General features: G+C 38.1%; 1 protein-coding gene across 4 annotated transcripts in view; it reads left to right on the plus strand.

The window, feature by feature from the left end:
- LOC120526083 (protein eva-1 homolog A-like) overlaps nt 1-11,133 on the plus strand; it is a 258,671-nt gene extending 247,538 nt beyond the window's left edge. For all 4 annotated transcript variants that reach the window (XM_039748973.1, XM_039748974.1, XM_039748976.1 and 1 more), the window contains 2 exons: nt 943-1,116; nt 9,754-11,133. In XM_039748973.1, coding sequence (XP_039604907.1) covers nt 943-1,116; nt 9,754-10,124 — 545 coding nt within the window. In that variant the 3' untranslated portion in view covers nt 10,125-11,133. The remainder of the gene's footprint in view (nt 1-942; nt 1,117-9,753) is intronic.
- The last annotated feature ends 1,480 nt before the right edge of the window (nt 11,134-12,613 follow it).

A 12,613-nucleotide genomic window follows, 5' to 3' on the forward strand; every position in this document is an offset into this window, starting at 1 on the left:
CGCTATGTTTGTTTTTTCCAAGTATACGTCTGGATCCACTAAAGTGTTGCTTTCCTACCTGCCTTCCATCTTCCAATTCCTAGAACACTTATCTGAAAACAACTGTGTACATCCTATTATGGGATTATTTTCTGGGTCTGGGGTTATTTACACACACTGTATTTTATACTATAGTAGGCCCTGGCAAAGTAAACTTATTTACTGAAAGTAGTTTGTCAAAGTGTTTGAATTGGATAGTGGGTCACTTCTGGAGGATCTTAGCTGTGATAATGGTTTAAATAATAAGTGTCAAGTATTTATTTATTGACCCTTATATGTTAGTGCAGTTGGAAGGTCTTGAAGATAATGCTAAATAATCAGGAAACCAACCTAACTGAGACTTATGGCTAAGAAGGAACTTGTAAGAGTTTGTTAACATATGCAAAAACTAGACAGAAACTTTAAATGGGAGTGTTCTGCTTTTATTTAGCAAAAAACTCTGCCAATGGGGTAAGCAAATTTTACTTGACAAGAATTCATAAAGTAAATTAAATAATGGTAAATACAAATTTTTTGATAAGTCAATAATTCTTACAATAAGGGAAAACAGATTTAATGTCATGATATAAATAATTTTCACTTTCTTAGGTTTCATGTTTTGCAATGTAATTAATGTCAAACTATCTTTAGCTTAGAAATGTGATTGGGAAATATAGACTAGGTGGCCGTTTTTTTCTCCAGAAAAGAACTGATGACGAAGACTAAATATTTTTCAAATAAGAGAATGACAATGGTAGAAACATGTATTTAGTTGCTGTTAACTGAACTTGAAGGATTGTCAGTGAAGAGGTTCAAGGTATTATCTGTTTCACAAATATTTGACAAACTGAGGGTGTCATCTGACACTTGCTAGTGTATGCGTTCTAAAATTTCAAACAGTAAATGTCACAGTTTATTTTGCAGAAGAGAAAAAAGCACGGAAAAAAGCTGGGGTCTATTCAATGGAAGAGAAGCCTTTACTGCCCCCTTTGGATGAGACTAGAAGGAGAATGTTAAATAACAGCATGGAGTCCAAGCCCATTGGTACAGAAATGGCACTATTAAGCAACATACTTGCTGCCTATTCTTTCATTCTGGGTAAGTCTGCTTTTTCTATCATGCAGTAGATTATATAGTGTGAAATACAATTATTTTTGACACATACAGCAGCTTTTCATTTAAAAAAAAACAGTTCATTGAAGGCAAATTAAAAAACTTATCTAGTTCTTAGTTATTTCTTAGTTAATTCGAAATCCTCATTTGATGAGCTCTCTCAGTGCTGGAATATGGTGAAAGAGTTCCTATAAAAAGTAAATGTGCATATTTAATAATCTTTGATGCTCATGCATTTAATGTACAGTGAGTATGTTCTCCCCATTTATACATTCCAATATTTGCCTCTTCTTTTTTTTTGTATTATATCTTGCTCTGAAGTTTTTCTTTAATTTCTGTTGTCTTTTTAAAAGTAAATTTAATCACTTGCATGTGTATTTCATGTATGAGAAATATGCTAAATCAGAATGATAAAATGTTTTTCATTTGCTGAAAATATGAATCTGATTAGACACATGCAGATTATTGAATAGGTCAGGTCAGGTTGGGGAGTATGCACTGGTACAGTGTGTTGCCACACCCACCACGTGACTAAACAGTTTGGGATTCTAGTTAGCAACCCTCCAGGCAGACACGAGGTCCAGTCCCACCACCCGGAAATGACCCTATATCTGCCGCAGATCAACCTTGGGGAATTGCGCCACATGGCCGTAGTACCATAACTGAAGCTCCCTCACAGTGCAGGTAATGTGCATCATTAGGTACTCCATGAGCAACCAGTCATTCAACACAAAGTCAAACCAGCAGTACCCAAGGATTCTCCACAGAGACACAGTACTGCAGGAGTCCAGTCTTCGTCTCAGGTCACTGGATAGCATCCATGTCTGACAACCATATAGCAAAGCAGGAAGCATAGGACTCTAAAGACTTAGACCTTTGTCCTTTTGCAAAGATATCGGGAGTGCCAAACAACCCTTTTCAGCAACCTCATGACCCCTCAAGCTCTCCCAGTCTGTCTGCAGACTTCATAAGAGTAGTCAAAAGAGACACGAATGACGCTGCCAAAGTAAGCAAACCTCTCTACACGGTCGAGCAGACAGACACACTGCTGATGGCAGTGCGCAAGAGGTCATTAAAGGCCTGGATCTTAGTTTACATCCAGGACACTCACAAGCCCAGACACTCAGCCACTGGACCCCATGAGGACCCCATGACCATGCCCAGCACCCAATCCATTCAAGCATTGTACAGGGTAGGAGCAAGAACACACCCCTGACGAACCCCAGAATCCACTGGGAAGAATGCAGAGGATTGTGCGTTTATTATTACTTACTAGTTTTATACAGGAAAACATAACAGTTAAAAGTATATAGGGTATAATCAATTTAGTAATGCAAAAATGAACATACAGTTTAGGAGGACTGGCAATGCTAGACTGGGTTTTGGTATGTGTTTGTTTGTGTGCAAGTGTGTTCATCCTGTGACTACCTGGCAGGCCTAGTCAGTGATTGTTCCTGCCTGCGTCCAATGCTGGCTGAAACAGGCTCACATGACCTAGGGGATGGATGAATTGATTAAAAAAATATTATCTATCTATCTATCTATCTATCTATCTATCTATCTATCTATCTATCTATCTATCTATCTATCTATCTATCATATACTAGCTTTGATCTATCTATCTATCTGTCTATCTATCTATCTATTTATTTAAATTACAAGACAATGTGATGAAAAATTAGATGATGTGGCTTGAACCAACTGAAGTTTTTACACTTTTTAAATCATTCGCTTTCATAGCACAGCATTATTAATATGCAGTTTATAAGAAATAGGAACTTAACATATTAAATTTGGGAAATGTAATATTATAAAAAAAGTAATATAACAACAGGCTTGCTTTGCTCAAGCTGATTTACCTTGTGTGATATCTGGGTTTTTTGAATTACTTCACAATTATATTTTCAAAACTCTGCATTAAAGAGGCTATAGACAATAATTTTTAAAAACTTAATTTTGATATATATTGTACAATCAGTCAAACATATGATTAATTAAACACAATTAAAATTAAGTTTACAGAATATAATGTAGTCTTTTTTTAGATGACAAACTTGACTTGCTGAGATGAGATTCAGTTTTTTTTTTCTGAAAGAATTTCTGAAAAAAATTTTCTAAAGAAACATCAACACTGTTACCTGATTGTTTTCCCCACTAGATATACTGTATAACAGTTTATATGAAATTTTTTTCATGAAATTCATTTTGATCCCTATGAACAATATAGCTGATTAAACAGGCAACATTTTGATATATGGAGGACTAGATATTACACTCATTTTCTCTTGACTAGGTAGTTACTATTGTACAAAAGTCTGAAGTAATTACAAACTAGCACATATTTAACAGTCAATTATACGACTGACAAAATAGTGGATGCCATATTAATAAGATTAAGCATGATCAGAGTATGAAATCAAATAGCACTGTGTCTATATATGATCTAGTCCAGGGGTGGGCATAGTTAGTCCTGGAGGGCCGCAGTGGCTGCAGGTTTTTGTTCCAACACAATTGCTTAATAAGAAGTATTTATTACTCAAGTAACACTTCTGCTTCCAATTAGTTGTCTCGTTCATTAAGATGTTGAACCCTTATTGCTTATTTTAGTCTTAAACAGTCATATTCTCAGTTCCTCATTATTAGCAATAAGGTGCAAATGACAAAGGGAACCAACATTTCTCCATTTAGCTTGTTTCCGTTTACACCTATGTGTATTTATCATGCATTATTTGGTTTAATTAAACACTTGGAAGGATGGTGAAGAGAAAGAAGTGAAGGACTGAGAATTACTCATCCATTTTAGACTTCAAATCATTTGAATGATATACTTAGAAAGGAAAAAGTCTAAGATATGAGAATGACCTGACATGGCAGAATTAAATTACTAATAAGCCATGAAGTTAAGTTATTGATAAGGATTACTTTCTAATTAAGCAACTGGGTAGGAACAAAACCCTGCAGCTACTGCTACCTTCCAGGACTAACTTTGCCCTCACTGATCTTCTAGTCTTTGCTACAAATATACTGGTGCACATTTCCAGTTTTATAGTAACTGGGCTGCCTTTTCTCTGAGGGCTGTGACATGATCAAAACTGACTAGTAAACGTCAAAATCATTTAATACAAAAATGACACTAAAACTGGGACTGGGAATTAAAATATCAACATGCTGCAAAGTAAAGTCTCTTCTTTGAATACAAAACTTTAAGGAACAGAGAACAGAGAAAAGAAGAAAACGTCAGTTCTTTTCAACAGTAGTGTTGAAAAGTAATGTCCGCAAGGTATGCAGTTGCAGGATTTTCTTTCTTTCTCTGACAAGCAAAATAAACACAGGCTGTTACATGGTAGACTGCTCTGAAAAACAGAATTTAGAATTACTCTTTTGGTTTTAAGCACTTTGGTGACAAGGGAGGGCAGAATGCCAATAGCAATGTACATCATGTCTTACTTTACTGAGCAGATGCTGTTGTAGCAGCATCAGAAATCGAGGCAGCTTAAGTCTATTTAAGAGAAAGAGTTCAATGATTCATAATCAGCTGCATGCATCATTTGACACTGATCAAGGGCAGTAACATATCTGTACTGCATGCCTTCTTAATAGGTCCTGAAGAAGATTTCTCCATGTTTAATGTACTGTATATACTGTAAATGTTTCTGGGGATATTAACACTACTAGGTACTGCTCATTTATGATTTCCACATTGATCAATGGACTTCAGCTAGCATAAGCTGCAGACACTCCTTTGTGGTTTATCTAATTTAGTATAATCAATGTTAAAAAAGACTGACTCAATGCCATTAGTGATGTAATTATGTATACCATCTGCCTTAAGATGTCTCTAAGGTAAAATATCAGAAGGTGCAAATAGGATGATAAAGATCTTGTCAGCTGAATAAAGTAGGCACACTTTCGAAGCATTTTCATGAAGTTGAATTTTTTTGCCAAGATTTAGTGTTGCCAAGAGTAATAACCAAAAAAAATCTGAAGCATTGACTCATGCGGATTGACCTCACAATGTTAAAGAGGCACTAATGTAAACCGACCATTGCCAGTGCCCACCAAAATGGCATAAGAGACCAGACACTAAATGATGTGTTTAATGTCAGATTTCAGAATCTGTTTGGGTGAGACTGAATGGGCTTATACCTAATGGAACACAAGTATTCATGTATTAGGGTACAACAGAAAAAGACTTTGTTTAGAAAATAAATTCTGCCATGGTACTGCTTTTTAATTCATTTTTATTTCCTGTTGTCTCATTTGGTTTATTAATCCTAAAGGATTCGGTACACAGCATCAGAGGCACCCCCTGCTTATCATGACCTTGCATAATAATGCAGATGATGTATGCACTTTTTTCTCATGCAGGGACTATTTTTAAATGAATAAGTACAAAACAAAAAGTCAAACTCTGTTGCCAAGATGGAAAATTATCTCAATGTTTTTCTTCCCACTCAAAAAGAATTACTCAGTGTTTTTTTTTTTCCTTTACATTTTTTAAGCTTTGGGCAGCTAGCCACAATGAGTCAAAAAAAACAAAAAACTGAGGTTTGTAGAACTCACAAAGGAAGAAGGAAATATCTCATTCATTGATGTTACAGGAAATGGCAAAGATTTATTAAATTATTTACTCCATTTAGAAAGTTATAAGTTTTCTTAAGTGACTTGCCACATGTGTGATTCTGGGATTGTGGAGGTTACTTAAAGTACAAAATACTTTTTTTTACTACTGGCTATATTTTTTTTTCTTGGTTCAATGTTCACTGTTCAAAAACTGTAGCAGTGTTACATTTTCAGAAAAAAAAGATTTCAGTGAGGAATTTTCTTACATTTTAAATGAAAACATATATATTTTTAGAAATGCTTCAAAGATGGTGTATCCATGCTTCCATACACCTTCTACCTTGAGTACACAGCTTAAGGTTGCTGGGAGTTGGAGCCAATGTTGGCCACACAAGGTGCAAAGCGGGAACTTACAATTTAAAAAGTCACTCAGTTTTACAAAATAAGTTGATTGCTTTGGTTGAACCTGTGACCTTGTGCTTTACTGTTTAACCACTTGACCCCTAAGGCACTCTGCTTTCTGCATGCACTTATATAAAATGAGAGATTTCTATTTCTTCAGATGGCTTCCCTTTTTACACTTTACTGTGGCCCTTAGACTTAGTTTTTGCAATATGACAGCCACCTACTGTTCTCACTTGTGGGAATACCTTGATTCAGGTCTTTAGGAAATGATACAGTGAACAGTATTCATAGTCAAAATACTTTTGTGAATGATTTAAGTGTCACTGTCTCCAAATTGCTTTTTTTATTTTAAAAATGAGTACACATTAGTTCATCTATCCATCCATTATCCAACCCGCTATATCCTAACTACAGGGTCATGGGGGTCTGCTGGAGCCAATCCCAGCCAACACAGAGCGCAAGGCAGGAAACAAACCCCGGGCAGGGCGCCAGCCCACCACAGGTACACATTAGTTAATTCCTCTAATTATTTATAATATTTTTTTTACCATTTTTGCTGGTTGATTTCTTTTAAATGAGCTTGGCAGCATCAGACAGGTCTCCACACACATTTGTAGTTTTATTTAACTTGAATCAACAGATTATCTCTTCTAGTCTTTCAAAACTCAAAAGACATACTGTATTCATTGTCCTGTAATTTGTTTATAGCCTTGTAGCAGTATGTTTGACCTTTTGACGATTGTTTTAACTCCTTTCCTTAAAGAACATTTCCCTTATTTTTGTAGTAAATGCACAGGGAAGCAACAGTTTTAAGAAGGATGGAATCAGGAGACGGAATGTTAATAGTAATGACAAGCCAAGGTCGAAATTGGGAGGATGAAATTCAAATAAACAATTGTCAGCATGTGAGAAAAACTCATAATTCTTGAGAGGTAGCGACATAGTCAAACACCACAATATTTTGCGTAGCCAAAGCCAAGATGTAAGATGAAGAACAGAAAACAATTCATAGCCAGAGAGATCTTGAACAACAATTGAGCTTAAATTTTAAATTTAGTCACACACTTGGACAGTAAAGTATGACACTGATATGTACAGAATATATATATATAAGATGCCCTGTGGTGGGCTGGCACCCTGCCCAGGGTTTGTTTCCTGCCTTGTGCCATGTGTTGGCCGGAATTGGCTCCAGCAGACCCCCGTGACCCTTTAGTTAGGATATAGCGGGCTGGATAATGGATGGATGGATATATATGAGATCACAGTAATTTTATTATGTGTTGCATACTTCAAGATGTCTTGCCTTGCATCAGGCTGGCAACCCAGCATTACCAGCAGCTAACAATGGTGCCACCGATGGTAAAAAGGAAAATGGTGCCTCTGGAAGACAATTTTTAAAATTAATGTCTTCAAAGGTGACCAAAATCAAAAAACATTGTGACAATTTGAGTAATTTCCAACAGCCTAATTCTCGTTGTTACATTTTTCCCTGCTCACTTCTACATTTGTGATTCTGTTTTTTCATGATTCTGTACCACAAATCTTCTGTCCAGCCCATGGAGCATAATACTTTGCTGCAATCAAACCTTCACCTTCCTGAACCTACATGGTTGTATTATACCACTAGCCATGCCATCTGCTCTCAGCTAGGGACCAATTCATGTTAAATTTAGCTGTTTACTTAGTAGCAATCCAGAATGCTGGCATGTATTGCCCATGGAAAAAGTTTCACCACAGACTCTTTCATCTGGGAAGTATTAAGGAGAATATGTCAGCACTAGGCATGTGATCGTTTGTTGTCAGGTGTCATCAGATAAATTCCTAGCACAGCGGGGTCATTACTAATTTAGAGTATTGTACTGGAACATTTAGAACATACAGTATGCTGAACAAATAGTGTGTGTGGTAGGCCGTTATGGCACCACAAGGTGGGCTTACATTCCTTGACCTGAATAATCTTGGCTGCTTTTCTGTGAAAGTAATGCAAACCCCATCCATTATGACACAAATTATTGAGGATGCTCTCCTTTCTGGTCTCCATGGTCTTCTCTGTGAGAATTTCAGAACACATACACTATATAGAAAGTCTTCTTATGTCAAACCTTGAATCTTTTAAGTATCTTTTTGAAACATCTGCCTTTTCATGCTTATTGAAAGCCCAAACAGGGAGACACCCTTGTAGTTTGCACATTGTATGTTTTTACATTGTGTATGCTAACCTACAAACCCCACTAATCACTACAGTGTAGAGGCCAATTAGCCATCCATTCATTGATTTTTTAAACCTGCTTAAATCATTTCTGTATTGTGGGGTACTGGACCCTCTTTCTAGTAGCACTGAGTGCAAGACAAGAGCAAAGTCTAGATGTGGTTTCAGTACATCACAGGGCAAAATTACACACACTCACAAGCACACACACATCCTTACACATTCCAGGTATCTTGCCCTTTTTCCAAATATTTTACTCCTAATCTCTCACTCTAATCTCCCAGTTTTCTTGGCAGAGCAGCCTGACCCTTAATAGTGCTGATCAGCGATATTCGGTAAAGCATCTTTCACAGTGAAATTGCTGGGTTCACCTGGGACCTTGTTTTCCCTAAACATTAGCCATGCAGTCAGCTTAGACATTTTTTTCCTTTGCCCACTGATGCTTTGCAACGCCAGTGTGACATCAGCAAATCTTAGGAGCCATGTTGGATGGGGATGTTACTACACAATGTGTGCTAATTGTCCGATTTGCGTTGTGCATACACAGAACTTTCACACATGCATGACGTAATAGTACTTAACTTCACACTTCACAACAGCACTTCCTGATCTGCTTCACACATGCATGAATAATTTAACGGGCATACACACAGGCATGGTGTCACTACCCAATCGGCACTACAGACGGATTTGAATGTTTGAAAAAAACAAAACAAAACTTGCAGTATTTTCATTTGATTATCTGACTATAATAAGAATATTATGAAAATACATTCTTGTTCTGCATAGATTTATTGTATGTTGTATCGTCACTGCTGGATGTTATGCTACTTTCTGTGTAGTGCAGAACAATGTTGGTATATAATGCTGACCCCTTGAATCACAGGCTCTGTGGGTGTTAGTTAGTCCAGTGATAGCTCTGGAGACTTAGAAAGAGATAAAGAATTTAGAGGCATGATGGTGCAATGGTTAACACTGCTGCCTCACAGCTCAGGTTAGATTTTTGGCCACAATCATAGTGACAGAAGCTTTCCTATCCCTCAGGTACACTTGAAAGGCCATTGGACCATTATAATCCACACAGAACTAGTTCAGTTTCTCGTTCCCCATTGACATCAATGTATTTCACCAAAAGTTCCCAACGATAGCTGTGTTTTAGACAAACTCAAAGAAAAGCAGGTCCAGTGGGTTTCACTCACCCTTAGCAGAGTGACCAGTCTTTATTCCTCGTTCATGTTGGAAGTGACGTATCTGTGTAATTCTTCTATCTAGATTTCTAAGATTTTGTAAGGCATGTCTCTTTCTTTTTGGAATCTCCGTCACTAAAATGCCAACTTATAGTCGGAGTGTTTGCACCATAATGACATTTAGCATTACTCTTTGGATGTCTAGGACATTTATTTTTCTGCTTACCCATTTGTAATTATTTCCTGTTTTGTTTACAGAGAATCCTGAGCGAGCCGCCTTATACTTTGTATCTGGAGTGTGCATTGGCCTCATCCTCACTCTTTGTGCGCTGGTTGTGCAGATCTCCTGCAGAACAGATTGTAGAACTGTCCCTGTCAAGAAGCAGCAGAAGCACATAGACAGTGACAGTGACAGCAGCGACAGTGACAGCAACTGGGACACTACTTCAGATCTGTCAGCACGCCGCCATCGGCGCTTTGAGAGGACTTTGAACATGAATGTTTTCACATCTGCCGAGGAGCTGGAGAGAGCACAGAGACTTGAAGAGCGAGAGCGAATAATTAGAGAAATCTGGATGAATGGGCAACCAGATATCCCAGGGACCCGGAGTTTGAACCGTTATTACTGAAATGGCAAGATTCCAAAAAAACTTTTTTTTTCTTCCAATGGACCTTTTGCTTTTCACTTTGGACATATAGCAATTTGCCAGAGCCTTACTGACTTTGCAGGGCATTAAAAGAGGGCAATAATTTGTAAGCTTCAATCAGTGAGTATAAGCTTTTCAGTGGAAGCTGAAGATTGTATGTAACTTAGAGCCAGGCTCACACAATTGAAGCACTGTTTATACGACACGTTTGAAATGAGAAACAGCTGCTACTCACTGCACTGACTGGTTTGCCATTGTTTATTAACAAAGTATGAGGATCTTATGGATTCCCATGCAACCATTAAACAAATGATAAATTTTATTGTCAAATATGACAGCCACTAATTGGATTTTTAGAACATGGGCAAATATGGTATTAATTTATGTCATCTGTCTAAGTGTGGATGTATTTGGTCATAGTTAAACATTTTATGTGGGCCCTTTCCTCAGTGTAAGATCTTGTACAGGAATCACAATTATGAAAACTTAAGTAGGATTGCTATTCCTGTTTCAAGCTGTCAGGACAGCGACATGTCAAATAGCATACCTTGGGCTTCTGATTGTCAGACGTTGTAGATAAGCACAAAGAATACAAGTCATTACGCCTCTGTATGCCATACGTCTGCGCATGTGTGGGACTCTCACGCTGCCACATCCCCACTGTATACCTAGAGGCATACGTCTGTGTGAGTATATGGAAACAAAAATACGCATATATGTCACGCACGTCCTCAAATGGCGGATGAAGTGCTCCTTACGTTTAAAAAAAATACAGAAAGTACCCATTACCATATTATGTTCTGCTAGCTATTTCCAGATATATAGTATATCTTAGTTTTCTGTATGTCTTAAATTTAATGAAAATATGTAAATCAATCAGAACTTCATTAAACGGTTAAAGCATATTGTAATTCCCATTATATACTCAGCAAAATAAGAAACGTCCCTTTTTCAGGACTGTGTATTCCAACAATAATGTTTTAAAAATCCAAATAACTTTACAGATCTTCATTGTAAAGGGTTTAAACAAGGTTTTCCATGCATGTTCAATTAACCATAATCAATTAATTAACATGCACCTGTGGAATGGTCGTTAAGACCTTAACAGCTTACAGAAAGTAGGCATTTAAGGTCACAGTTCTAAAAACGCAGGACACTAAAGAGACTTGTCTACCGACTGTGAAAAACACCCAAAGAAAGATGCCCAGGGTCCCTGCTCATCTGCGTGAACGTGCATTAGGCATGCTGCAGGGAGGCATGAGGACTGCTGATGTGGCTAGGGCAATAAATTGCCATGTCCGCACTGTGAGACGCCTAAGACAGCACTACAGGGAGACAGGAAGGACAGCTGATCATCCTCGCAGTGGAAGACCACGTGTAACAACACCTGCACAGGATCGGTACATCCGAATATCACACCTGCGTGACAGGTACAGGATGTCCACAACAACTGCCCGAGTCACACCAGGAACACACAATCCCTCCATCAGTGCTCAGACTGTCCACAATAGGCTGAGAGAGGCTGGACTGAGGGCTTGTAGGCCTGTTGTAAGGCAGGTCCTTACCAGACATCACCAGCAACAACGCCGCCTATGGGCACAAACCCACCTTCGCTGGACCAGACAGGAGTGGCAAAAAGTGCTCTTCACTGATGAGTCACAGTTTTGTTCTGTTCTGCCATGGCCAGCGAAGAGCCCGGATCTCAATCCCATTGAGCACATCTGGGACCTGTTGGATCGCAGGGTGAGGGCTAGGGCCATTCCCCCCAGAAATGTCCAGGAACTTGCAGGTGCCTTGGTGGAAGAGTGGGGTAACATCTCACAGCAAGAACTGACAAATCTGGTCCAGTCCATGAGGAGGAGATGCACTGCAGTACTTCAAGCAGCTGGTGGCCACACCAGATACTGACTGGTACTTTTGATTTTGAGCCTCCCTTCATTCAGGGACACATTGTGAAACATTTTTAGTTTATGTCTTATGGTGTTGACTCTTTTAGTGTTCATACAAATATTTACACATTAAGTTTACTGAAAGTAAAAACAGTTGAAAGTCAGAGGACGTTTCTTTTTTTGCTGAGTATATTAGCAGTTTAGTTTACAATACTATAAAGTCATCCACTTCAAGTGCTAATTTATAATTCAGTATTTATTTACTATTGCCCCTTTCATAGATAGCATTTCATAATAAAAACACAAAAAAGGTTTCTACAGGTTGTTAGGGCTTGGCCTGCGCTCTTCCTCTAGCTGCTCATTTCGTGTCCTGTTAGCTCCCAGCCCCTCATAGCAGTCAGGATGTACTGCTGTGCAACAATAATCAGGTGGCAGCCATAGAAAACAAGGAGCCTGACTGAGACTGTTCTCTCTAGCATGCTGCATGCAGACAGGCGCATCTTGACGGTTATTCTTTTTATCTTTTTGGATTTACTTTTGTCTTGTACCTTTTTGGATACCTGTTCCTATTTGCCAGTATGT

The sequence above is a fragment of the Polypterus senegalus genome, chromosome 3, assembly GCF_016835505.1.
Source record: "Polypterus senegalus isolate Bchr_013 chromosome 3, ASM1683550v1, whole genome shotgun sequence".
NCBI lineage: Eukaryota > Metazoa > Chordata > Cladistia > Polypteriformes > Polypteridae > Polypterus > Polypterus senegalus.